At 50.1% G+C, this 24,414-nt stretch overlaps 1 protein-coding gene across 1 annotated transcript in view; it reads left to right on the top strand.

Moving 5' to 3' along the window:
* Nploc4 (NPL4 homolog, ubiquitin recognition factor) overlaps positions 1–24,414 on the top strand; it is a 69,326-nt gene extending 44,912 nt beyond the window's left edge. Inside the window, exons 13-17 of the mRNA XM_048366766.1 lie at positions 10,424–10,495; positions 14,584–14,679; positions 16,292–16,408; positions 18,692–18,794; positions 22,253–24,414. Coding sequence (XP_048222723.1) covers positions 10,424–10,495; positions 14,584–14,679; positions 16,292–16,408; positions 18,692–18,794; positions 22,253–22,410 — 546 coding nt within the window. The 3' untranslated portion in view covers positions 22,411–24,414. The remainder of the gene's footprint in view (positions 1–10,423; positions 10,496–14,583; positions 14,680–16,291; positions 16,409–18,691; positions 18,795–22,252) is intronic.

Here is a 24,414-nt window from a genome sequence, read left to right as displayed (position 1 = left end):
CATATTGGATTGCTTTGTGAATCTTTCTCAAAGCAATTAAACAGTGCATAATCTTACAGTCTTTTTTTAATTGGGTTTAAGTTACTACATATATTTCATGGTACACATTTTAACTTTCACTATGATGAAGATTATCATTCTGGTCTACATAGCTAACAAGTCTGTGAACTTGAACATTAAAATCATTTCCTCCATTTAGGATGATATGTACATCACTTTCCTTTTGTTAAGTCACATCTGTTCCCTCCTTGCCTCACTCCTTCCTTCCCATTCCCACACGAGTTGCTTCGTTATTAGGGGCCGATGTAGCTGATGGTCCTTCTGCTGTATTATTATTTTCACACACTTTCCATTCATTCTGTGTCCTCTTTTTCTTGTTACTGTATCTGGTATCTTGACACTTGTTTACTTTGTTCTGTCTCTTTGCAACACCCACATATCAGGGAGACCATATGCCATTTGTCTCTGTTCTTGGCTTGTCTCACTTAACACGATTTGTCCTAGTTCCATGCATTTTCCAGCAAATACCATTATTTTATCCCTTCTAATGGCAGTGTAAAAATCCATTGTATATAGGTACCACAATTTTTGGATCCATCCGTCAATCTGTAGTGGGGCATCTGAGTTGTTTCCATAGCTTGGCTATTGTGAATAGTGCAGCAGTGAACATGGGAGTGCAGGTGTCGTATCCTGGTTTCTATTGTTCAGGATAGATATTCCCAGCCCTCTTCTTCCATTTCTTATCCCCCTTACTCCCCCAAAGACAGAAAATTGAACAAACAAGACACAATAGAAGACTTTAAAATAGGTTTCTGCCCTAAGTACACATAGTTGTGTTAAGTCCTTGTTACAGTAGCTGATGTGTCAAGCAGGCAAGGTAGAAGTGGCAGATGGCCCTTTCAGGGAGGACACCTGGCTATCAGGGAATGCCCTGGGGGATTCTGTGTGCTTGATCACCTCAGAGGCCTGGTTATCCTCACATCTGTCTGGGAGGCTGCAGCTGTGAGCCTCATGTAGGCCCCAGGGCCAACAGGTGTTTTTGTTGGGGAGGGTTAGGACTGTCTGCCTGATTGCTTGCAAAGCACAGAAGAGACCTATAGCTCTGTTCACACCAGACTTGTATAGCCAAGCATGCAGCACTTGTTTTCCTCGACAACGGTACAGTTAGAAGCTTCCCAGCCACACAGCCAGCTGCTTCATCAAAAGAAAAACTGTTTACCCTCCCCCCCCCACCCCCGTCTGCCTCTGTCGCTTTGGGAGCACCGCCTCTACAGTCAGCACTCACAGGGCGTCCTGTGAGGTCGCAGGAGTTCATGCAGTGGTAGCAGGTCTAATGAGTATTCTCTCCCGGTGCCATGGGATGTGTGTGTGCTCAAGGCATTGGCAAGGCCCTTCTGTGCATAGAGTTGCTAACTTAACCTCTGGAGCTTGTTCAGATTTCTCAGACGCTGGCACTCTGGATGGAATCAGAACAACCCCCACCGCAGTTGTGCCCTTCCAGTATTGCTAGCTCTTTTGGGAGGGGACCCTGCCCTCCCACATACTGTTTTATATCAGCTTCATGGTGATGAATTCAAAGGTAACCTGGGGCTGCACCTAGAGTTTGGCCTCTCCTTCCTTCCTTCCTTCCTTCCTTCATTCCTTCCTTCCTTCCTTCCTTCCTTCCTCTCTTTCTTTCTCTCTTTTTTTTTTTTTGGTCCAGTAGTGGGGCTTGAACTCAGGCCCTGAGCACTGTCCCTGGCTTCTCTTTGCTCAAGGCTAGCGCTCTGCCACTTGAGCCACAGCGCCACTTCTGCCCTTTTCTATATATGAGGTGCTGAGGAATCGAACCCAGGGCTTCATGGATACAAGGCAAGCACTCTCCCAGCCCCTGGCCCCTCTTTTCTTTCTTTTTTTTTTTTAATTTAATTTATTTATTAATTGAACACAAATTTTTTGACAAGGTGTTGTGCAAAAAGGGTACAGTTACACAGTAGGGCAGTGTGTACATTTCTTGTGATATCTTATGCCCTGTTTTTCTATCCCTTCTCTAGGTCAGGTAGACATATATACAATATACAATGTATCAAGAACATATACAGTAGCCATGTGGCCACGCCCAAGAAAGTTCGCCTAGGGCTTTAAATGCAATGTCGATATTAGACAATATGTCAACAGTAGTCTTATATGAACGTACATACCTAGCTTTTGAGCTATTGTATTCCCCTGAGAGGTCAATTTTTGACCTTTATATGTTGAGTAGTTGTTTGGTTTTAGTTACATACTGTCGTGTCGCTGCCCCAATCCTGTGGGGAATACTATTTGACAAGCAGTTTTTGTTTCACAGACTTGGTCTCTACTGTCTCTCCGTCTCCCTTTGTTAACAGTCATATATCAGGGAGATCATGCCCCTTTGTTTTCTGTGTTCTAGGCTTGTCTCGCTCAACATTATTTGTTCGAGTTCTGACCATTTCCCTGCAAATAACAATATTTTACCATTCCTAATCGCTATGTAGTATTCCATTGTGTATAAGTACCATATTTTTTGGATCCATTCATCTGTGGAGGGGCATCTGGGTTGTTTCCATATTTTTGGCCCCTCTTTTCTATCCGCTGAAGTCTAGAAAGAAAACATGAGTCAGGTCTGGATATGCCCTGAACCTGTACCACCAGCACAGGGTGGGGTAGGGGGGTGGGGTGGTGGTGGTGGTGGTGGTGATGGTGGTGGTGGTGGTGGTGAAGCACCATTGAGAGCCCAGAGCCTGAGGTCTAAAGGCGGAGGGACTCGCCTCTCAGCCTCTGGTAACCCCTCTCTTCTCGTGTGCTGGGGACTTGCCTCTCTCTTCTGCTTATCCAGACCCTGTGTTTGCCCAGGCTTGATCGTGTGAGGAGCTCACCTGGGCCCTGCACCTGTAGCAGCGAGCAAGTCACGCCTGGCCCCTCCCCTCGAGCCTGTGGGGGCAGAGCAGGCACCCCACAACCTAAGCTGGGAAGAGTGGTAGGCTCCTACCCACTCCTGGAGAGCAGTGTGTGTGTCCAAGGATCCAGTCTATCTGGAGCGTGGCTGGGGGTGCAGTGCGTATGGCAGGCAGGGAAGTCGTAGAGGAACCTTCTTCATCTGGAGCCTTCCTTCTGATGTAGACTGGAGAAGGAGACTTTCTGACAGCCTCAAGCATCAGGCGCCATGTTGCCTAAGTGAGGGGCGGCAGGGCAGAGGGCAGGGATGGGACCACCATGTTGAGATGCAGTGGATGACGATGATATTGGCAGTGGAGACCAGGGAGGAAGTCTTCATCCCAGAAGACTCATACGAAGGTGCGGGGGGCTGCGCCTTTGAGGACATGCAAATGTCATGCAGAAAGACGGGGAAGAGCCCGGGAACAAACCAGTGTCTGGCGGTCAGGCATGACTGAGCGCCAGGGAGCAGAACATGGGGTGAGGGGAGCGCAGCCAGCCCAGCGGCAGTGGCCGCGCTGGTGTCTGAATTCAGACTCCGCCCTCCATGCCTGTCCTGCCCACCCCTGCAGTCTCTGCTGACCTGATCTCAGGGAGGAGTACCTTGGGGTTGTGAACTTCAGTATTTGCAAACTGATTTGTCACCTTGCTTTGGTCATTCATGGGGCTTGAACTCGAACTCGGGGCCTGAGCACTGTCCTTGAACTATTTTTGCTCAAGGCTAGTGCTTTCCCACTTGGAGCCACAGCACCACTTCCTGTTGTCTAGTGGTTAATTGGAGATATTCTCAGATGTTTGTCCAGATGATGCAGTACTGCCATAAACTACTGGTACCCTGCACCATGGTTCCCGTGTCTCCTGCCTCTTAGCACAGTAGCCCAGTCCCATTCTAGGAAAGGATTTCATGTCCCTCAAGTGTGAGTACTTTCTGTTCTTCCCCTGCAGAGCAAATGGCAAATGTACTGTCAGGGCCAAGGCAGAAGCATCGGGTCAGTCTAGGAAGCATAAGTTGGGTCTGTACGTACTCTGAGTTTACACAGCAGTGCCAGGGTGAGGGTCAGAGCACAGGGTGTAGCCTGGGACCTGAGCTCTGAATGTATACTGGCTTTACTTTCTGCTGGAGCTTTGGGATAAACTTTGCGACCTATCATTCCTCATTGTCGAGAGGGGACAACTGTGCTGTGTGCAGTTGTGCATACCAGGTAGGCCTTTGTAAGAGGCATCCAACCTGGACCAGGCATGGCAAGTACTCTAGGAATGACTTGGACATCTTTGTTTGTTTGTTTGTTTGTTTGCCAGTCCTGGGCCTTGGACTCAGGGCCTGAGCACTGTCCCTGGCTTCTTTTTTTTTGCTCAGGCTAGCACTACCACTTGAGCCACAGCGCCACTTCTGGCCATTTTCTTTATATGTGGTGCTGAGGAATCAAACCCAGGGCTTCATGTATACGAGGCAAGCTCTCTACCACTAGGCCATATTCCCAGCCCCTGACTTGGACATCTTGATGTTAAGAGAGACTGTGGGGGCCTGGGAATGTGGCCTAGTGGTAATGTGCTCACCTTGCATACGTGAAGCCCTGGGTTCGATTCCTTAGCACCACATATATAGAAAAGGCCAGAAGTGGCGCTGTGGCTCCAGTGGTAGAGTGCTAGCCTTGAGCAAAAGGAAGCCAGGGACAGTGCTCAGGCCCTGAGTCCAAGGCCCAGGACTGGCAAAAAAAAAAAAAAAAAAGAAAGAAAGAGAGACTGTGTTCTGAGCACCCTTCCGATCAGTGCTGCCGATGCCACTTGTCCCGTCCTGCCCCTTCCCCACATTGAGGCCGCGTGCTCAGAGCCTTGCCCATGTCCTCCGATCCGTGAGCCTCTGTCGCTCTGCCCCACAGCCTGTGCGTGTGCTGTGGGGTGACCAGTCTCGGCCCCCACCTTCCGGTGGGGTGTCGGGGCCTTGCACCTGTGCATCCTAGTGAGGCACGGGGGACAGTTTCTCACTCTCTGGGTGTCTTGCCCCGCGTGGAGCTCAAACTGCTGACACGGTGGCAGCTGGCATTCTTAAGACCTCTTCCTCCTAGCATATTCTGTCTGACATTTGCTAAAGCCCATAAAAAGTAATTGCCTTTAAAAACGCTGTGTAGGGCTTGGAATTGGCTGGCAAGAACATTTCAGCGAGGGCGTCGGGGAGAGGACAGACGTTACCTGGTTTTCCCCAGGGAAGAAAAGAGGGCATAACACCTTTATTTTCTTGGGGAGCAGAAAAGGTACAATTGGGTAGTTAAATTTAAACGAGAATAGCATGACAAAGAACAAGAAAGAGGGGCGTTTAGCAAGAAAATTCCCTAGAGGGGAAGATTAAAGTGAACAGGTGCTGGAAAAATGTTTCTGCATATTAGAGCTTAATTAGATTTGAAGATGAATTCCAGATGGGCTAATTATGTGTGAGTTGTTGCAGGTTATATCTTGTAGGGGCAATCTTGTATTTTTGGAAGTGGTGATTTAGTTTGATTCGATTTGATTCCTGCCTCTAACAATATCTCCTCCATCATGAAACTGCCTCTTTAGGGGCGCAGGAACCCCTTCAGCAGGTCTACCTCTGTGAGGCCCTCTTGCAGGTATCAGAGTCATCGAACAAGTGATCCTTACCACGGGTGGGTGGCAGGTCATCTGAGCTTCCCAGGAAGGAGACGGCCCGGAGCGGGGTGATTGCTAAGAGGAGAGTGGCCTAAGAAACGGGGAGTTGGACCCAGTGATGTCCTGTTAGGGTGATGGGCTTGGTTTGACTTAGGATTGCATGGCTCTCTGGTGTTCTGAGAGGTGAGGATGTACTGGAAACAGCCTCACGGGCACACCTTAAACACATGTACTTGGCAGCCGTTTGGGGTCCGAGCGCCTCCACGAATAACTGTAAACTGTTTTAAATTAAGTAATCTTAGGAAGAAGTTTCAGTTCCATATGTCAGGCTCTGAGTTCAATGTCGTCACCCCTTCCATCATTCTTCCTCTTTGCCCCTCCCGTCCCTACCCTCAAATTACCTAGGCCACTTTTTACATTGTGTACACTGAATATCATGACTGCCTTTAATCACTCTTTCTCACACCATTCCTTTGCTCTCCCTTTCCCCTTCCCTCAAAAAACATGTTTCAACTTCCTGGGATTTTGTTGAAACAGTTGTTGGCCTAAGTGTACCATTCTTTTTTTGCCAGTCCTGTTGCTTGAACTTCGGGCCTGGGCACTGTCCCTGCGCCTCTCTGTGCTCAAGACTAGCACTCTACCACTTGAGCCACAGTGTCACTTCTGGCCTTTTCTGTTTATGTGGTACTGAGGAATCAAACCCAGGGCTTCATGCATGTGAGGCAAGCACTCTACCACTAGGCCACATCCCCAGCTCCTACCATTCTTTAGTCAATGTATATATGCATAGAGTCCTATGCATGTTACTATGTATGTTTGTAATTTAGACCTAGCTTTCACATACGAGAGAAAACATGCACAGTTTGTTTCTCTGAGCCTGACTTCCTTCAGTTAACAAGGTTTTTTTAGGAACATCATTTCCCTGCAAATGACATAATATTCTTCCTGATAAATGAGTAAAATTCTCTTGTGTATATGTACCACATTTTCTGCATCCACTCATCTGTTGTAGGGCATGGAGCTGTCTTTATAACTTGATTATCACAAATTTTACAACAGTGAACACGGATATGCAAGTGTCTTTATCCTGATTTGTAATGTTCTGGGTAGATGTCTAAGAGAATATAGCTGGATCATTGGATAGTTCTATTTTTAGTCATTTCATTTCAGGGTTTTTTTGTTTTTTGTTTTGCCAGTCCTGGAGTTTGGAATCAGCCTGAGCACTGTCCCTGAACTTCTTTTGCTCAACGCTAGCCACAGCGCCATTTCTGGCTTTTTCTGTTTAAGTGGTGCTGAAGAATTGAACCCAGGGCTTCATGCATGCAAGACAAGCACTCTACCTACCGCTAAGCCATATTCCCAGCGTGTGTGTGTGTGTGTGTATGTGTGTGTGTATGTTTGTGTATGTGTGTGTATGTGCCAGTACTGGGGCTTGAACTGTTCTTGATCTTTTTTGCTCAAGGCTAGTGCTCTACCACTTGATTGGGAGCTGCTCTTCTGGCTTTTTGGTGGTTAGTTTTAGATAAGAATCTCACAGATATTCCTTCCCCTGCTGGCTTTGAACTACGGGATGTCAGCCTCCTGACTAGCTAGGATTACAGATGTGAGTCACTGGCACCTAGCCTATATTTAGTTATTTGAGGACTCGCCAGGCCACCTTCCAGATTGGTTGCCCTAGTTTACATTCCCACCAACAGAGTCCTAAGGTTCCTTCCTCTCCTCTGTGAATCCCCATCCACATTTGATATTGTTTGCCTTCTTGATTGTGGCTGTTACTGGAGTGAGATCTTGTTTTGATTTGCATTTCCTTTATGGCTAGGAATGTTGAGCATTTCCATGTTTATTAGCCATTTTTTCTTCTTCTAAAAAGTTTTTATTTGGGGCTGGGGATATAGCCTAGTGGCAAGAGTGCCTGCCTCGGATACACGAGGCCCTAGGTTCGATTCCCCAGCACCACATATACAGAAAACGGCCAGAAGCGGCGCTGTGGCTCAAGTGGCAGAGTGCTAGCCTTGAGCGGGAAGAAGCCAGGGACAGTGCTCAGGCCCTGAGTCCAAGGCCCAGGACTGGCCAAAAAAAAAAAAAAAAAGTTTTTATTTATCTCCTTTGCTCATGTATTTATTGTGACTTTAGGTACAGATAGTTTCTTGAGCTCCTTGTATATTTTGGATATTAGACCCTTGTCAGATGTATAGCTGATAAAGATTTTCTCCCAAGCATAGGCTATAGGCTGTCTTTCAAATTTTTAGTTTGATGCAATCCCATTGTTGTTCTCTTCTCCAATTTGTTGAGTCCCTGGAACTCTACTTAGAAGGTTCTTGCCTATGCCAATAATGCTAATGTTTCTGTTTGTAATAGTTTCAAAATTTCAAATCAGAGCCGAGGGCTGCTAGCTCAGGCCTGTCAACTTCGCTACTCAGGAGACTGAGATCTGAGGATAGCATTTTAAAGCCAGCCAGGGAAGAAAAGCCTGTGAGACTCTTACCTCCAATAAACCACCAGAAAACCGGAAGTGGAGCTATGGCTAAAGTGGTAGATCACTTACTTTGAGCCCAAGAGCTCAGGGACAGCACCCAGGTGTTGAGTTCAAGCCTCACGAATGACAAAAAAAGACAAGACACCAAGTCTGACATTGATGTCTTTAATTCATTTTGAGTTGAGATTATAGTACAAAATGACAAGGATCCAGTTTCAGTCTTCTACATAGGGATGTCCAGTCTTCCCAACACAATTTGTTAAATAGGCTTTTTTTCCAACATATATTTTTGGCTTCCTGATCGATTATCAGGTAACTGTAAGTAGATAAGCTTATTTCTGAACCTTTTAATCTATTTCATTGGTCTTCAGGCCCCCCCCCCCTGCTTTTTGGGGGTGGGTGCCAGTCCAGAGCTGGCATTCAGGGCATATGCACTGTCTTGGAGCTTCTTTTACTCAAAGCTAGCACACTCCCACTTGAGCCACACCTCCTCTTCTGGCTCTTGTGGTAGTTTAGTAGAGATGATCCACATCTTTCTTGCCCTGTCTAGCTTCGAACCACAGTGCTCAGATCTCAGCTCCTAAGTAGCTAAGATTATAGGAGGGAGGGAGCTGCTGGTGACTGGCTATCGGGTTTAATTTCAATGCCTGTACCAAGCTGGTTTTGTTATTATAGCTCTATAGCAAAGTTTGGGGTTGAGAATTGGGATCCTTGCAGCATTGCCTTTTCTTGTTGTTGGTTGTGGGGCTTTTGAACACGACCTGGCGCTGTCCCTGAGCTCTTCAGCCCAAGGGTAGCGCTCTACCCCAGAGTCACAGCACCACTTGTGTTTTCTGGTGGTTAGAGTGAGAGTCTCATGGACGTTCCTGCCTGGGCTGGCTTTGAACTGTGATCCTCAGATCTCAGGTTTACAGGCGTGAGCCACCAGCGCCCGGCTGTAGCATTGCTTTTTTTGCTCAGATTTGCTTTGGCTACTTGCAATCTTTTGGATCCTGTAAGAATTTTTGGATTGCTTTCTCTATCTTGATGAAGAATGACATTGGAATTTTGATGGGTTTTGCATTGAATTTGTAGATTGCCTTTAGCAGTGTGGCCATTTTCGCCATATTTCTTCTGATCTAGTTCCTGGTGTCTTCTTTGATTTTTCACAGCTTTTGCTATAGTGGCCCTTTGCTTCCTTGGTTAGGTTTATTAGAAAGAAACTTTTATATAAGACCCTCTAATGGCAAACTATGGATATATAATTTATATATCACTCAGTGAGCCCTGGTGTGCCACACCTGTAGTCTCAGCTACTCAAGAGATTGAGATCTGAGGATTGTGCTTGCGGCGGTTCAAATCTCTAATTAACTACTAGAAAACAGAAAGTGGTACTGTGGCTCAAAGTGGTAGAGGACTAGCCTTGAGCAAAAATTGCTGAGAGTCAGTGTCCCGGTCCCAAGTTCAAAGCCTGACAGGCAAATTAAAACAGCGTGTGTGTGTGTGTTCACACACACATACATACGGCTCAGTGAATGATTTCTATAATTTGAAGTGATTATTTCAGTAGATAATATGACCCCTCTTGTAAATCTTTAATGAAAGCTCAGTTTTTATGAATTTATTTCTAGAGTTTTATTTGAACCCAGCATATTTGACATAAATCCGATCTAATTGTCATTTTATGATTAATGAACATTTATGCTAGCTCTTTTTCACCATAATTAAACCTTATGTTCTGTTCATCTGACAAAGCAAAGCAAATTTAGACTTTGACAGATTGGTTGTGGGGGTTTCCATGTCTGCTTATTTGTGTGTGTGTGTGTGTGTGTGTGTGTGTGTGTGTGTGTATTCATTTGTGCATGTCTAGTTACTTTGTAAGTACTACGCTTCCATAAATTTGGGATTTCAGAGGTTTAAGATTTTTAGGAATTAGTATCTAAACCCAGGCGCCAGTGGCCTGCAATCTTAGCTACTCAGGAGGTTAAGATCTAAGGATCTCAGTTTGAAGGCAGCCCACACAGAAAAGTTCCCATGAGACTCTTCTGTCCAATTAACCACTTAAAAACTGGAAATGGAGCCCTGGGTCAAAATGGTAGAGCAGCTGGGGATATGGCCTAGTGGCAAGAGTGCTTGCCTCGTATACATGAGGTCCCAGGTTCAATTCCCCAGCACCACATATATGGAAAATGGCCAGAAGTGGCGCTGTGGCACAAGTGGCAGAGTGCTAGCCTTGAGCAAAAAGAAGCCAGGGACAGTGCTCAGGCCCTGAGTCCAAGCCCCAGGACTGGCAAAAAAAAAAAAAAAAAAAGAGAGAGAGAACTGTAATAATTTAAAAGGTAAGATATAAATGTGAAAGGAGCGTTGTCACTGGTTGGATTCACTCAGCAGTTATTCCCTTTAATGTTTCAGGACATAGATAAGTTTGGCAACGAGATCACCCAGCTGGCCCGCCCGCTGCCCGTGGAGTACCTGATCATAGACGTAAGTGCGTCCCGAGCTCAGGCCCCCTGGCTGGCCCCATGGCCATGTGGGAGGTCAGGATTGCCGAAGGGCGGTGACTCCAGAGAAGGCTGTGGGAGCTAGAGCTCTCCCTTTGCCCTGTGCAGTGCTGGGGAATGGGGAATGCATTTGAATGGTTAAGCCCCCATCATTGTTCTTGGAAAGTTGGCTTTGTTCTGTTGCCAGTCCTGGAGCTTGAGCTTGGGGCCTGGGTGTTGTCCCTGAGCTGCTGCTGCTGCTGCTGCTGTTGCTGCTGCTGCTGCTTTTCCTTCTCCTCCTCCTCCTCTTCTCTCCTTCTCCCTCCTCCTCCTCCTCGTCCTCTTCCTTCTCTCAAGGGGAGCACTCTACCACTTGAGCCACAGCACCACTTCTGGCTTTCCCTCTTCCCATGTATATGGTACTAAGGAATGAAACCCAGGGCTTCTTGCATGCTAGACAAGCATTCTACCACTAAGCCACATTCCCAGCCCCAGTTTCAGGATATATATATATATGTATGTATATATATATGTATGTATATATATATGTATGTATATATATATGTATGTATATATATATGTATATAAATGTGTGGGGTTTTTTTTGGGGGGGGGGGGCGTCATGGGTGTTGAACTCTGGGCCTGGGCACTGTCCCTGTCCTCTTCAGCTCAATGCTAGCACTCTACCACTTGAGCCACAGAGCCACTTCCAGTTTTCTGGTGGTTAATTGGAGATAAGAATCTCACGGACTTTCCTCCCTGGGCTGGATAGCCATGACGCTCTGATGGGCAGCTGTGACTCTGTACCCTTGAGGAGAGAAGAGTACGTGTGATCTTCTAGGCAGATCTCAAGGAGAATGGCTGTCTCTGCTGCATCCTCTCTGAGTCCTTGCTCCTTTCTGGAAGCCATGTGGTGGTATGAACCGCAGAACAACCAGTGCCACAGGACAAAGTCTAATGACTTTGCACAGCTGGGGTGTCACTGCCTGCCAGAGCTTTCCAGAGGAGCAGGTGGTAGCTGTGTCCTGCACTGCTGCTCTGCCTGTATCTATTCAGGCTGCATTTGGACTTGGGATGCCATGTGTTTCAGGCAGTAAAATATCATTGCATTTGGAGCAGTCAGTCCCCCAGAGCCACGCCCATCAGTGCTCCATTCTAATTGACAGCTCCAGAGAACGTATTTATTACCTAGGCCATAAAGGCATCTGTTTTTTAGACTGCTAAGGGTATAATTAAGATAAAAACAGTTTGATGGAACATACTCATAGGAGGTGTCTGTGTGATTTAGAATCACCTTCCTAAAATCTTCTCTCTGCAGCTCCTCTCCCTTCTTTTCTTCTCCCGTAAAAGAAGTTCAACCTGGTGGTACCCAAGTTCTGTGTCCCCGTGGAAGTGAGACTTGGGAGCCCCTTTAAAGCTAGTGCCCAAAAGAGAGTGCTCCTTGTCTGGCCCCAGAGACCCATCTGTGCAGGCCTGGAGCAGGGCTGTTGCTGTTTTTAAACCTAGGGGTGAGACAGCTGTTGCAGATAGTGGTAGTATGGTAGGCATTGCCTGGAATTCCATGGAAGTACCTGGGGATGATCTGCATGGCAGCCTGATTCTGGGACAGGCTGGATGTGGGACGGTGGGCATAAATGTGAGACAAAGAGCTCAACCCTAGGATGTGTGCACTTTGGTTCTATAGTTCTCCAAGGCCACAATGTTACATGTGAAAGAATGCCCTTTTTGTTCTGTGTGTGGAGGGGGTGTGTGAGGGAGAACCGGGAATTGAGTATCCAGAGACTTCTGCAAGCTCAGTATGTACACTGTTAGTGAACTCCATTTCTATCCTGACTCCTCTTACCCATTTTTTTGTTGTTGTTTGTCATTCTGTCATCCTGGGGCTTGCTTCCAAGCTTGATCCTCAGATTTCAGCCTTCTGAGTAGCTAGGATTATAGGCTGTGAGCCACTGCTACCTCTTTTTTGTTGTTGTTGTTGCTTTTTCATTGGTCATGTGGCTTGAACTCAGGCCTACGTGTTGTCCCTGAGCTCTTCAGCTCAAGGCTAGTGCTCTGTCACTTGAGCCACAGTGCCACCTCCAGTTTTCTGGTGGTTAATCGTAGATAAGAGTGTAACTGACTTTCCCGCCTGGGTTGGCTTTGAAGCGTGATCCTCAAATCTCAGTCTCCTGAGTAGCTAGGATTATAGGCATGAGCCACAGATGCCTGGTCCCCCTCTTTTTTTTTTTTTTGGTGCCAGTCCCAGGGCTTGGACTCAGGGCCTGAGCACTGTCCCTGGCTTCTTTTTGCTCCAGGCTAGCACTCTACCACTTGAACTACAGTGCCACTTCCGGCCTTCTCTGTGTATGTGGTGCTGAGGAATCGAGCCCTTTACCACTAGGCCATCTTCCCAGCCCCCCCCCCCCCCTTTAAAGACAAAATCTTGCTAAGTTGCCTTCAGTAGCTGGGGTTGTTGGCGTGTGCCATCATGCATGCAGAGCTGAATGCCCCTCCTGATTACTCACTAGCTTGCTTCCTGCCCGTTCCTCACTTGCCCTTCATCTCCCCTTTTTGTTTTCTTAAAGAAAGTACCCAAATAGTGGTAGGCGTTTGTCTACAGTGCGGGCACACCCTCACCTTTGAAACAGCTAAGACTGAATATGTGCCAGTCCTACCCTGGATGCCTCATTTGTGAGCCACTCTCTCTTTACCTGTCTCCCAGATGCGTAAAGGGAAGCCCTGTGTCCAAGTGTGCGTGCTTGGCCGACTGCGGAACAGGCTTGTCTGTAAAGGACTCTGGCTTGGGTCAGGGGCAGCACTGATGGGTCTACTCACATGTCCATCCTTGAGTACTTCAGGAGTCATGTGCTTGTCAGCACAGCTACATCCAGAAACAGCTTGCTGATACAGAAAGCAGAACAACATTCTCACCCCTTAGAAATACTCCCTCAGGAACCAGAATAACTACCTACCCTAAACCTGGAAGGGGCTTGGCCTACTGTTAATAGTGTCGAGTGCAGATGCAAAGGGCTGCTAAGTCAGCCAGAGGTATTGCTAGTTCACACTTGGTTACTTTTGTGAGGAAGGGCATCTGCACATGTACCCCTGTTCCAGAAGCTTCTGTTGATTTCTCATGAGAGTGAACAGGCCCTCTTGTTAAGTGCATCAGAGCCACATGGCTTGGTTCATGGCTGACAAGCTCTCCACCCCAACTGGTCCCCCAGAGCACCATGGAGCAGCCCTGGCAGGATGCAGAAGGCAAAAGGTCACTCTCAGACCAGTACTGGCCACTCTGCTCGTGAATTTTGCGCCCCCTGTTGGTCTTTGGTCTCCTCCAAAACATGTCCTTGCATTGGCTTGACCAGAGGCACACTGACCTCGTGTTAGACTTGGGCAGAGCAAGTATGATGGCATGAGAATCATTTGGTCTCAGCAGGTCAGTGGGGTGCCAGAAGGCTGCCAGGAGATGCCCAGGTGGAGGTCTTCTTTTCTTTTCTTTTTGTTTTTTTTTCTTTCTTTTGTCCGTCGTGGGCCTTTCAGGGTCTGGGCACTATCTCTGAGCTCTTTTGCTCAAGGCTAGTGCTCTAGCACTCTACCACTTGGAGCCACAGCACCACTTCTGGTTTTCTGGCAGTTAATTGGAGATAAGAGTCTCCCAGACTTTCCTGCCCCGGCTGGCTTTGAACTAGGATCCTCAGATCTCAACCTTCTGAGTAGCTAGGATTACAGGTGTGAGCCACCAGCACCCAGCCAGGTGAAGGTATTCTTTTTTTCCTTTTAATTTTATTTATTTTATATATTCCTTTTTGTTTATGTGGTACTGAGGAATGGAACCCAGGGCCTCATGCATGCTATCCAAGACTGTACCACTAAGCTAAGCTACGTTCCCAGACCAGGTGGAGGTATTCTTAAACACCATTCTTCAGTTTGTCTCCCACCATCTGTGTTCCAGATTCTCATTTGGGACTAACACTCATCACTAACTATATCCTGGGACACAAGCTTACAGGATTCAGAGTTGCTGTCTATGTGCAAGTTGCCCGTTGAATACACATGAGTGTGCTTAAACCATTTACAGCACATCTCATGACACTGTGTTTTTTTGTTCATTAGATCACAACCACCTTCCCCAAGGATCCAGTTTACACTTTTTCTATTTCTCAAAATCCGTTTCCTATTGAAAACCGGGATGTATTGGGTGAGACACAGGTAAGTTCTTTGTTTCAAGATATTGGGCTTTTGGATTCTTTTTTGTTTGTTTTGTTTTTTTTTCCCCCCAATCCTGGGGCTTTAACTCAAGGCCTGGGCATAGTCCCTGGGCTTCTTTTGCTCAAGACTACCACTTGAGCCACAGCACCACTGCTGGCCTTTTCTTTTTATGTGGTGCTGAGGAATCAAATCCAGGGCTTCATGCATGGGAGGCAAGTGCTCTACCACTAAGCCACATGCCCAGTCCTCAAAAAGTTTAAAATTAAACTGCTAATTGATTATCTAGCATTGGTCTGGTGCCACACTTTTACATCCCGCTGATCAAGTCTGTGGTGAGCCCTCTCAAAGGCTTTTTATTTTTGGTGCTGCTACTGAGGCTTCCTCAGAGCTTCGTAAGTTCCGTTTGCTGGTACTCTACCACTTGAACTATATTTTTATTTTTTATTTTTTTGCCGGTCCTGGGGCTTGAACTCAGGGCCTGTGCTCTGTCCCTGAGCCTCTCTGTGCTCAAGGCTAGCACTCTACCACTTGAGCCACAGCACCGCGTTTGTCTTTTTCTGTTTATGTGGTGCTGAGGAATTGAACCTGGGGCTTGGTGCATGCTAGGCAAGCACTCTCCCACATTCCCAGGCCCATGAACTGTGCTTTTAATTGGAGACGAATCTCCAAAGATCCTAGAGCACCATTGATCTCTTGAGTGCCCTGTCCCTGTCTAGGTAATGAATAACCACAGGGTAAATCTTGCCCTAACCTCTGGCCACAGACTTGCCACAAGTTCCATTCTCTTATCAAATTTTATTCGTCACTCTGTGTCCTCTGCTGACCCCCTTCTGTGACTGGCTGAGATGTGTGTGTGGAGGTGGCCTTGCTGGTCTGCCTGACTTGTCAGACTGACCCAGCTGTGGGCCTTAGGTGGTCTGCCTGGCGCATTGTGCTCTTGGGCACATTGCTTCCGTGTCCTGCGCTGCCCTCCCCTCCCTGGCAGGGCAGGCCAGGCCAGGCCTGACTGGCGATTCCTGCCTTGTGTTAATGTGTTCATGGCTGTTGGGCTGTGCTTTGCACCTGTTTCAGAAGGTGCCCGAATGAGGATCGCCTGTCATGGGCTTTCCTCTGCTGTGCTGATCTACTGGAAAAGCCCTGTCTGACCCTGGCCAGAGCCATGGGGAGCTTGCCAGCTCCCGAGTGGCCCGTTAGGGGTCCCATGGGGTCCTGCTGCACATGGATGGGCTGTGTGACGGTGGTTCTTGTCGTTCCTCCCTGTTCCCTCCTGTACCCACAGAGGAGTGCGTTTAGGCAGGCCAGCGGGCTCTCCTCCCCACCCTGCTCTGCAGCTCTGGGTGAAGGAGTTGTTTTCTGCCTGTGGGTCAGCTCTCACACACCCCGGTTATTCAGGTGGGCTCGGGACTTTCTGTGGGGAGGCTGGAGTTGTCAGCCTTGACTGTGGCCTTCTGTACCTCTTTTCCTGCACCTTCTCAGTGGTCGTAGGAAACGGGGGTGAGGAGGCCTGCCAGCATTAATTCTGTCTGTGTTATAGTCGGAGCAGCTCTCTTCCAGGCTCTGGCATTGTAACGGAGTGTTTGTGTGTTTTCTTTGTCTCTTGTCCCCTCTCCAGGACTTCCATAGTTTGGCCACCTATTTGTCCCAGAATACCTCATCTGTGTTCTTGGATACCATCTCGGACTTCCACCTCCTGCTGTTTCTAGTCACCAATGAGGTCATGCCTCTGCAGGTACAGGCCGGCTGCGGTAGCCCGTCTCTCTCATTTCACTTGGGTGTCAGGAAGCTGCGGTAAGGCTTGGTATTGAGGGTCATCTCTCTGCTTCTGCATATGGGCATATGCAAATATGCAGGCCTGCGGGAACTGCCCACGTGGCGTGTGGATGGAGACGTGGGTGTTCTCACCCTCAGCCTTCACAGCAATGGCAGTTTCCTTAGTTATCGTCAACTAGAGAGCACTGGTGAAGGAGCCATGCCCTCTGGCCCGGGAGGGCCTGCTGTGTAGTCTCCATCCCTATGGCTTTAGTAACAAAGCCTCTGAGCCAGCGCTGGTCCAATGGCTTGGGTCTTTTTTTTTTTTCCCTTGCTGGTCCTGGGGCTTGAACTTTTTGCTTTGCTGCTGTCCCCTAAGCTCCTTTTTGCTCAAGTCTAGCACTTTTATCACTTGAGCCACAGTGCCACTTCTGGCTTTTTTTTTTTTTTTTTTTTTTGTTTCTCCTCAACCTCCTGTATAGCTAGGATTACAGGCTTGAGCCACCAACTCCCGGCCAGTTTGCATCCTTAAGACAGTGTCAGATGGTTAGGATGTGCATCACACAGATGGCAGGTGCTTTGTGAGCACGGTGAGGGCCCAGCAGGCAGCCGCTGCCTGGGTTGTGGCAGGCAGGACAGGTCTTCTCAAGCAGCCCTTCTCTGCCTGAGACCCATGGACATGCTGGAGGGTGGAGTGAGTTTCTTTCTGATGGCACTGACTCAGCGCCTCCCCCAGGGGTGATAGAACTCCCCTCAGGAGTTTCTGGGTTGGGCAGCGTGTAGCCGTTCCCTCTTACTAGGTTTATCTTGTTCTGCTTTGTCTCTAAGCAACATATGCATATGTGTGTATGTGTGTGTGCGTGTGCGTGTGCGTGTGTGTGTGTGCGTGTCTTGAAATCTGGGCCTGGGCTTTTTATCTCAGGGCTAGAGCTCTGCCACTTGAACCACAGCTCTGCCTCTGGCTCTTTGGTGGTTAATTAGAGCTAGGAGACTCAAGGAGAGCCAGGCCCCAGTGACTTTGGAGGCTGAGATCTGTGAGGATCATGGTTTGAAGCCAGCCCAGGCAGGAAAGTATGTGAGACTCTTATCTCCCTTCAATCACCAGAGAATCAGAAGTAGAGCTGTGGTTCAAAGTGGTAGAGCACTGTCCTTGTGCAAAAAAGCTCAAGGAACAGCACCCAGGCCCTGTGTTCATGCCCTGTGAGCGATTATAAAAAAAGTCTCATGCACTTTCATGTCCCTGGCCTCACAGTCCATAGATCTCAGCCTGCTGGGTAGCTAGGATTACAAGTGTGAGTCACTGGGACCCATCACCCTCTCGTACGCATCTAAATCCACCGCTCTTCCGTGGTGGTCAGCCCGGTGAGGAGCCATCCGGCCTCAGGGTCAGGGCTCTTAGCGTGGCCCTTTGCAGCAGGGTCAGGGCTCTTAGCGTGGCCCTGTGCAGCAGGGTCAGGGCTCTTAGCGTGGCCCTGTGCAGCAGGGTCAGGGCTCTTAGCGTGGCCCTGTGCAGCAGGGTCAGGGCTCTTAGCGTGGCCCTGTGCAGCAGGGCCGCCTTGCTAGCTAATGTGACTGCTTTCAATCACCGGTTAGGACACACTTTAGTCATGAGTGAATATTACCCTGTAGTCACCTGTTCTGCCTGACTCGTGAGGGTTCCACGGCGAGCGGGCAGGGGTGCCCTCAGCATGAAGTACGTTCAGTAGCTCTCCTGACCCCTTGAAGGCTTCATCAGTCTCAGTAGAAATTTAATTTTTTGTATGTTGACCTTGGAGGTCTAGGATATAGTGTATTGTTTCTAGATTGGCTAGAGAAGCAAAAGAGCAGAGGGTAAAGAGAGGGAGACGGGCCGGTCTTACAACCCTGGGTTCCTATCCATCTCTTTCCACCTCCAGTACCAAGGATGTGTGTTGTTTTGTTCTCTAGGTACAGATACTCACTTGAGACTGTAAATTTTGGGTCACTTAAGTTGTGGCAAATTTTGTTTCACGTTGACAGCCTCTAAGGTTTCGTTTTGTTTACTTATTTGAGGCAAGATCTTGCTATATAATAGCTCAGGGTGGCCTCGAAATTGCTGTATGGCCTAACTTGGAAGTCAGAACCCCTGCCTCTGCCTTCAGGTGCTGGGATTACAAGTGGGCATCACCATGCCCAGCATAGGTTTTATTTACTCTGTAGTAGGTCTTGAAGGTAAGGAAGAGAACCCTTTTAGCAGTCACCCTTAACTAGAACAAGGTAGAAGCTTCCTTTTGGCTTCTTACAGGACAGCATCAGTCTGCTGCTAGAGGCTGTGAGGACCAGAAATGAGGAGCTGGCCCAGACATGGAAGAAGTCTGAGCAGTGGGCGACCATTGAGCAGCTCTGTAGTAAGTACATCCTCACCCCACTCGCCATAGCGCTTGAGCCCAAAGCCCGAGCATGTGCTCTATTCCTCAGAAACCCAGGGGCCTTCTGGCCTGGGTGCAGCCTGTGGCCATGGCCATGGCTCTGGTCAGGTGGCCCTGACCCTCCTGCTGTGCGCGGCGCCTGGGGCTGAGAGTGCCTCCATCTGAACAGTATCTGTGTGGGGTCACGGCGTGGTCCTTGCGATCCCCGAGACTTCTTCCCCCGTAGGAGTGGCACGTCCAGACGGGCCGCTGCAGCAGCTTGTACTCACTGGGTGTGGTCGCCGTCTGGTCACAGTGTGGTGATGCAGACCAGCAGTGCTGTTGACTCGGCCTCGGGGTGGGTGAGGTAGGCGCAATCCCAGAGAGCAGGCGTACGCAGGGGGTGCGCACCTTCCGGCCGGGGCAGTCCCCCCCAGAGCCCCGCAGAGCTAGCGTGACGGAGTCCTTAGGGTACTGGTCTAAGGAGAAAGTGCCTGACGGGCCAAGCCAAGGAAAACATGGAGAGAGCACTGACACCGTGGGCTGTGTGGTCAGTCACCTCATGATAACACCTAAGCTGTGAAGCCTTGCTTTTTTCTCCTGGCACTGGGATTGGAACTGTGAGCTTCATGCTTGCTTGGCTTGGTTGCTTAACTTGTGCTCTGTGACTTAAGCCATGCCTTCAGCCTGGCTTTTTGCTGGTTATTTTATGGAGTCTTATACTTTCCTTCCTAAGCTAGTGTGGTATTTGGGGTTTTTTTTTGGCCAGTCCTGGGGCTTGGACTCAGGGGCCTGAGCGCTGTCCCTGGCTTCTTCCTGCTCAAGGCTAGCACTCTACCACTTGAGACACAGCGCCACTTCTGGCCATTTTCTGTATATGTGGTGCTGAGTAATGGAACCCAGGGCTTCATGTATGCGAGGCAAGCACGCTACCACTAGGCTACACTCCCAGCCCCCTTGCTTGGCTGCTTCTTTCAGGGAGGCACTGGGCCACTGGAGCTACAGCTCCTCTTTTGGCTTTTTTTTTTTTTTTTTTTTTGGCCAGTCCTGGGCCTTGGACTCAGGGCCTGAGCACTGTCCCTGGCTTCTTCCCGCTCAAGGCTAGCACTCTGCCACTTGAGACACAGCGCCACTTCTGGCCATTTTCTGTATATGTGGTGCTGGGGAATCGAACCCAGGGCCTCATGTATATGAGGCAGGCACTCTTGCCACTAGGCCATATCCCCAGCCCCTCTTTTGGCTTTTTTGGTGGTTAGAGATAAGTGTCTCATGGGCCTTCCTGCCGGGGCTGGCTTTGAACTACTGATCTTTGGATCTCAGTCTCCTGACTGAGGGTGCCCAACTAAGGATATTCTTTTATTTACTTTGGTGGTATTGGGCAGAGCTTGGCACCTTGCCCTTTATAGAAAAATCTGCCACTTCAACTATGTCTCTAGTCCTCCTTTTATCCCCTCCCGTCCTGAAGCTTGAGCTCTGGGTCTAGGCGCTGTCCCTGAGTTGGTAGGTTAGCTCTCTACCATTGGAGCCACAGTGCCACTTCCGGCTTGTTCTGTGATTTAATTGGAAATAAGAGCCCCAGCTACTGCCCAGGCTGTCTTTGAGCAGTGATCCTCAGCTCCCAGCCTCCGGCGTAGCTTCTGGCCCAGCCCATTTGCTTATTTTTACTTGAATATATTTATAACCTTGGCTAGGCGAATGTTGTTTTAGACAGGAATCAGCTTTGGGCTAGGTCCAGTGACACCTTTCTGTAGTTCCGGTTATCAAGAAGTGGAGACTGGAGGATTTTTGAGTTTGAGACCAACCTAGGCTACATAGGAAGACCCTATGTCCAAAAAGAAAAGAAAATGGACTAGGGTGTGTAGCTCAATCAGCGAGCATTTCACCTAGCATGTGTATATCCCTGGGTTTGACCCTAGCACCACAGGAAAAAAAAAGAAAAGATAAAATATTTGAATTTTCTCCAAATGAAAACCCCTGGGGTTTGGAGAAGTGTCTGAGGTGGTAGGGCTCCTGCCAAAGAGTGGAAAGTGAGTTCTGGTTTGAGTCCCATCTCAGAGCAAAGAGATAAATAGCCAACCCACCTGAAGCATGTTTGTTCATTGAAGGGCACTGTGGAACCTGAAAAGGCACAGAAAGCAGGCCGGCGTTTGCAGTGGGTATATAATGATGTAGATCCCTTATCCAAAACAGAATTCAGCAATAAGCAGAAATGCCTTAAGTGAAAACTAGGCAAAAGGCTTGACTTAGTAGTAGAGTACTCAGTACGCAAATTCAAGGCCTTGAGTTCAATACCCCCCCCCCCCCCACACACACGCTCGCATGTGCAGGCGGTGGGGGGCAAACATTTTACAAAAGGAGATAGTGCTCCATTAGTGCTCAGGACATTGTAAGTTAACTTGTCAGTGAGGAGGCAGGGTAGTGGGACAGTGTTATTTTCTTTTCTAGTCACTTTAATGAAATCCTTGACAGAAACAACCTAAGGGAGCAGGCACTTAGTTGGCTGTTCGAGACGCTTCATTCCGCGGTTACTTGGGCAGCACCTAGGGCAGCAGGCGTGTCTGGAGGCTGTTCACTGGCTGCTGGGCAGGACGCGGGGCGCAGAGCAGTGGCAGGAAGGGGCACACCTGTGACTCCCCCTGGTGACCCGCTTGTCCCAGCCAGGTCCCACCTTCCACACTTGTACCTCTCAACAGTCTGCTCAAGTTTCTCTTTCCTTCTTCTTTTGTACCAGTCCTGGGGCTTGAACTCGGGGCCTGGGTGATGTTCCTGAGCTCTTGCTCAAGGCTGCTGCTCTACCACTTGAACCACAGCTCCACTCTGGCATTTTGGTGGTGAATGGGAGCGTGTCACACACAGGCTGTTGGCCAGGCTGCCTTAGAAGCACGATCCTCTGTTCTCAGCCTCTTGAGTACCCAGGATTACAAGTATGAGCTTGGCACCTGGTCTGTCCAACTTGGGAAACCATCAGTGCCTTATACCACTTACTAGGTCAAGAGTTGTGGTGGTCTGTCTGTAGAAAAATCTTCACAGGCACACCCACACACAAAGCTCCTGAGTGCTGCTTAACCCAGTCAAGGTGGCACTCAACACTGTTACAGAAGTGGAGCTCAGCGACAGCGCCCAGGCCCCGAGTTCAAGCCCCACAACTGAAAAAAGAAAAGTTAACCATTACAAGTGCACACCACTGGGAGGTTTTCACCTGTGATCCAGCGGTGAGGAATGAACACGGGCTCTGCGGTCGTGCCCATGGGCAGCTTTGTGCCCCCTTCATCAGCTAGGACACAGCTTCTCCGCAGCCACACGGAGTGGCCCGCGCAGGCCCAGAGCAGGCGCGGGATGCCTTCCCCAAGACCCTCCCAGTGTGTGAGCCGTGGCTCTGGTGCCAGGTCTCCAGCCGCCCTGCCCAAGCCCAGAGCTCTGTGTAGAGGTGAGCACTGACCTCCCTCCTCTCCCTGCAGGCACCGTTGGCGTGCAGCTCCCTGGCCTCCACGAGTACGGCGCTGTCGGGGGCTCCGCGCACGCCGCCACCGCCGCCATGTGGGCCTGCCAGCACTGCACCTTCATGAACCAGCCCGGCACGGGCCACTGCGAGATGTGCAGCCTCCCCAGGACCTAGGGCCCCGGCCCTCTGCTGCGTGGGACTGAGCCAGCCCCGCCCTCGGAAGCCCTCTGCCCTGAGGGGGCGGGCCGGCTGCCCCGGGGTCTCCAGCCACGATGCTGGAGCGAAGGCGCCCCTGCTGCCGCGCTAGGCCTGAACCGAACTTCCCACGTGGAAACGCAGAGCAGCCCTGCCCGACACCCACACGCCTCACCTGGTTTCAGCCCTCTCCCTGGTGGGAGGACCGGGCACCTCCAAATCACCATTTGGAATTAGGGATGCAGGGCTTGGTTGCAGCTGCCACCCGGCTTTCCTCTTCCCTCTTTTGACACTTTGGTTCTTTATTTCCCCTGCCCTGTTTTGGTTGGGAGTTCCCGGCTGCCTCTCTGTTCTGTTGCTCTGGGATGAAGGCCCTGCCTGTGAGGTTCACGGTCACGTCCCTCCTGTGAGCGGCCCGTCGGGGGGGATGTGCGGCTGGGCCCTGGCCTGGGCGGCCTGGCCTGCAGGTCAGTGCGCCCCCATCCTCCTCTGGCCAACCTCAGGTGGGATTTTAAAGTCTGCATTGGTTATAATAATAGTGATCAGTAACTGCCTGGAAAACCTTTATTTATTGTTTTTAAGATAAAACTGCACAAAAGGGAAGTGAGAGACTAGTTTTCGCCTCCTTTCCTCAGTGCAGCCCCTCGTGGGTGTTCAGGGTGGTGAGTGGACTGGGCCACCATCGGTTCTTTGAAGCAAACCTCAGTGCCTGAGACTTTCCTCCCCAGGCCCCTGCTGTGCGGCCCTCGCCAGGCCGGCCGCCTGTGGGGACGGCCTGGATGGGCTCTCGCTGGGGACCTGCTTCCGCTTCCCCAGCACCCGGCACGCTGGCCTTGCGGGAGCAGGGTCCGGTGACAGTGTTTGTGGGGCCTGCGCCGCTGGCACCGTCCACCCATGGTGCAGCTAGGAGGTCCAGAACAGCGTCCCAGCGGTCTCTTCAGCGTCCAGCCCTTGCCCAGACACGCCGTCTCTCTGCCTTACTAAGAACGGAACCAGCTGTACTGCGCTCAGACGGGGAGACGGGGGCGCCCCCTCCTCCTGGAGAAGTGTCCCATGCTGGTCCCCATCCTTGACCGTGTAGACAGAGAACACGTGCTTGTCGGGCTCTCACAGCAGGGCCGTGGCCAGCACCCCTGGGTTTGCCTGGTATGGGGCTTGAGCAGCTGCCCGAATGGGGCCCGGCAGGCTTGGTGTGCTGGCGGCAGGGCCGTCCTGTGGGTCAGCCAGCACAGCCTCGAGAAGGTGCTGAGGGGCGTGGGCTCTCCCGGCAGCCGCCCGGCTGAGGCTTCACCTGTCTGTCCCTCCTGGTCTCCAAGGTCGGCGTGAGCCTGGGCGGCCGGGCGCTGCCGCGCCCACCCCCTCTTCCCAAGGCCGCCCACGCCGCGCGGGAGGGCGCGGAGCGGGGCCTGGCCACCCCTGCACCTTCGCTTCCTCTCCCATCCGCTCTCTTCTGACCCACCAAGCCAACCTTCTGTTGTTTCCTCAGCCAATAGTGTTCTCACTCTGAAATTCTGGCATCTCCATTCATTCATGTCTTCAACTTTCAGCTAAAGAAGTGTTGTGTTTCTCCGCTTATGGTTTTGAGTTGCTCTTTGTTCAGTAATGCACTTTATTTTATTGTCCAAAGAGAGTCATGCTAATGTTACCAGCTTGGGGTGATCCCTGCGAAGGTTCCGGCTGGGCTGCTCGGCCCCCTTGTACCTGGGGCCCAGCCCCACCTCATGCCCCTCCTGTGCCGCTAGGCACCATGGCCCAGAGGGGTGCCGAGCGCACACCTGCTGTGGTGAGTCCAGTGGCTGCCATCGTCCCTCCAGCCCCGGAGGTGGGGTCTGGCTCTGGCTGCATCTGACCAGCCTGCTCCTGGGACACGGGTGCTCCCGCTTCGGCTCTGCTTTGGGCTCACAGGTGTGTCGGCTGGGCGTGGACTAGCCTTACCTTGATCCTAGCCCCGCAGTGAAATCTAATAAAAGCACCTGAAGCGAC

Source organism: Perognathus longimembris, chromosome 17 (genome assembly GCF_023159225.1).
Source record: "Perognathus longimembris pacificus isolate PPM17 chromosome 17, ASM2315922v1, whole genome shotgun sequence".
NCBI classification, from domain to species: domain Eukaryota; kingdom Metazoa; phylum Chordata; class Mammalia; order Rodentia; family Heteromyidae; genus Perognathus; species Perognathus longimembris.
The sequence above is the reverse complement of the archived record's forward strand: the minus strand, read 5'-3'. Positions and strand labels throughout refer to the sequence as shown.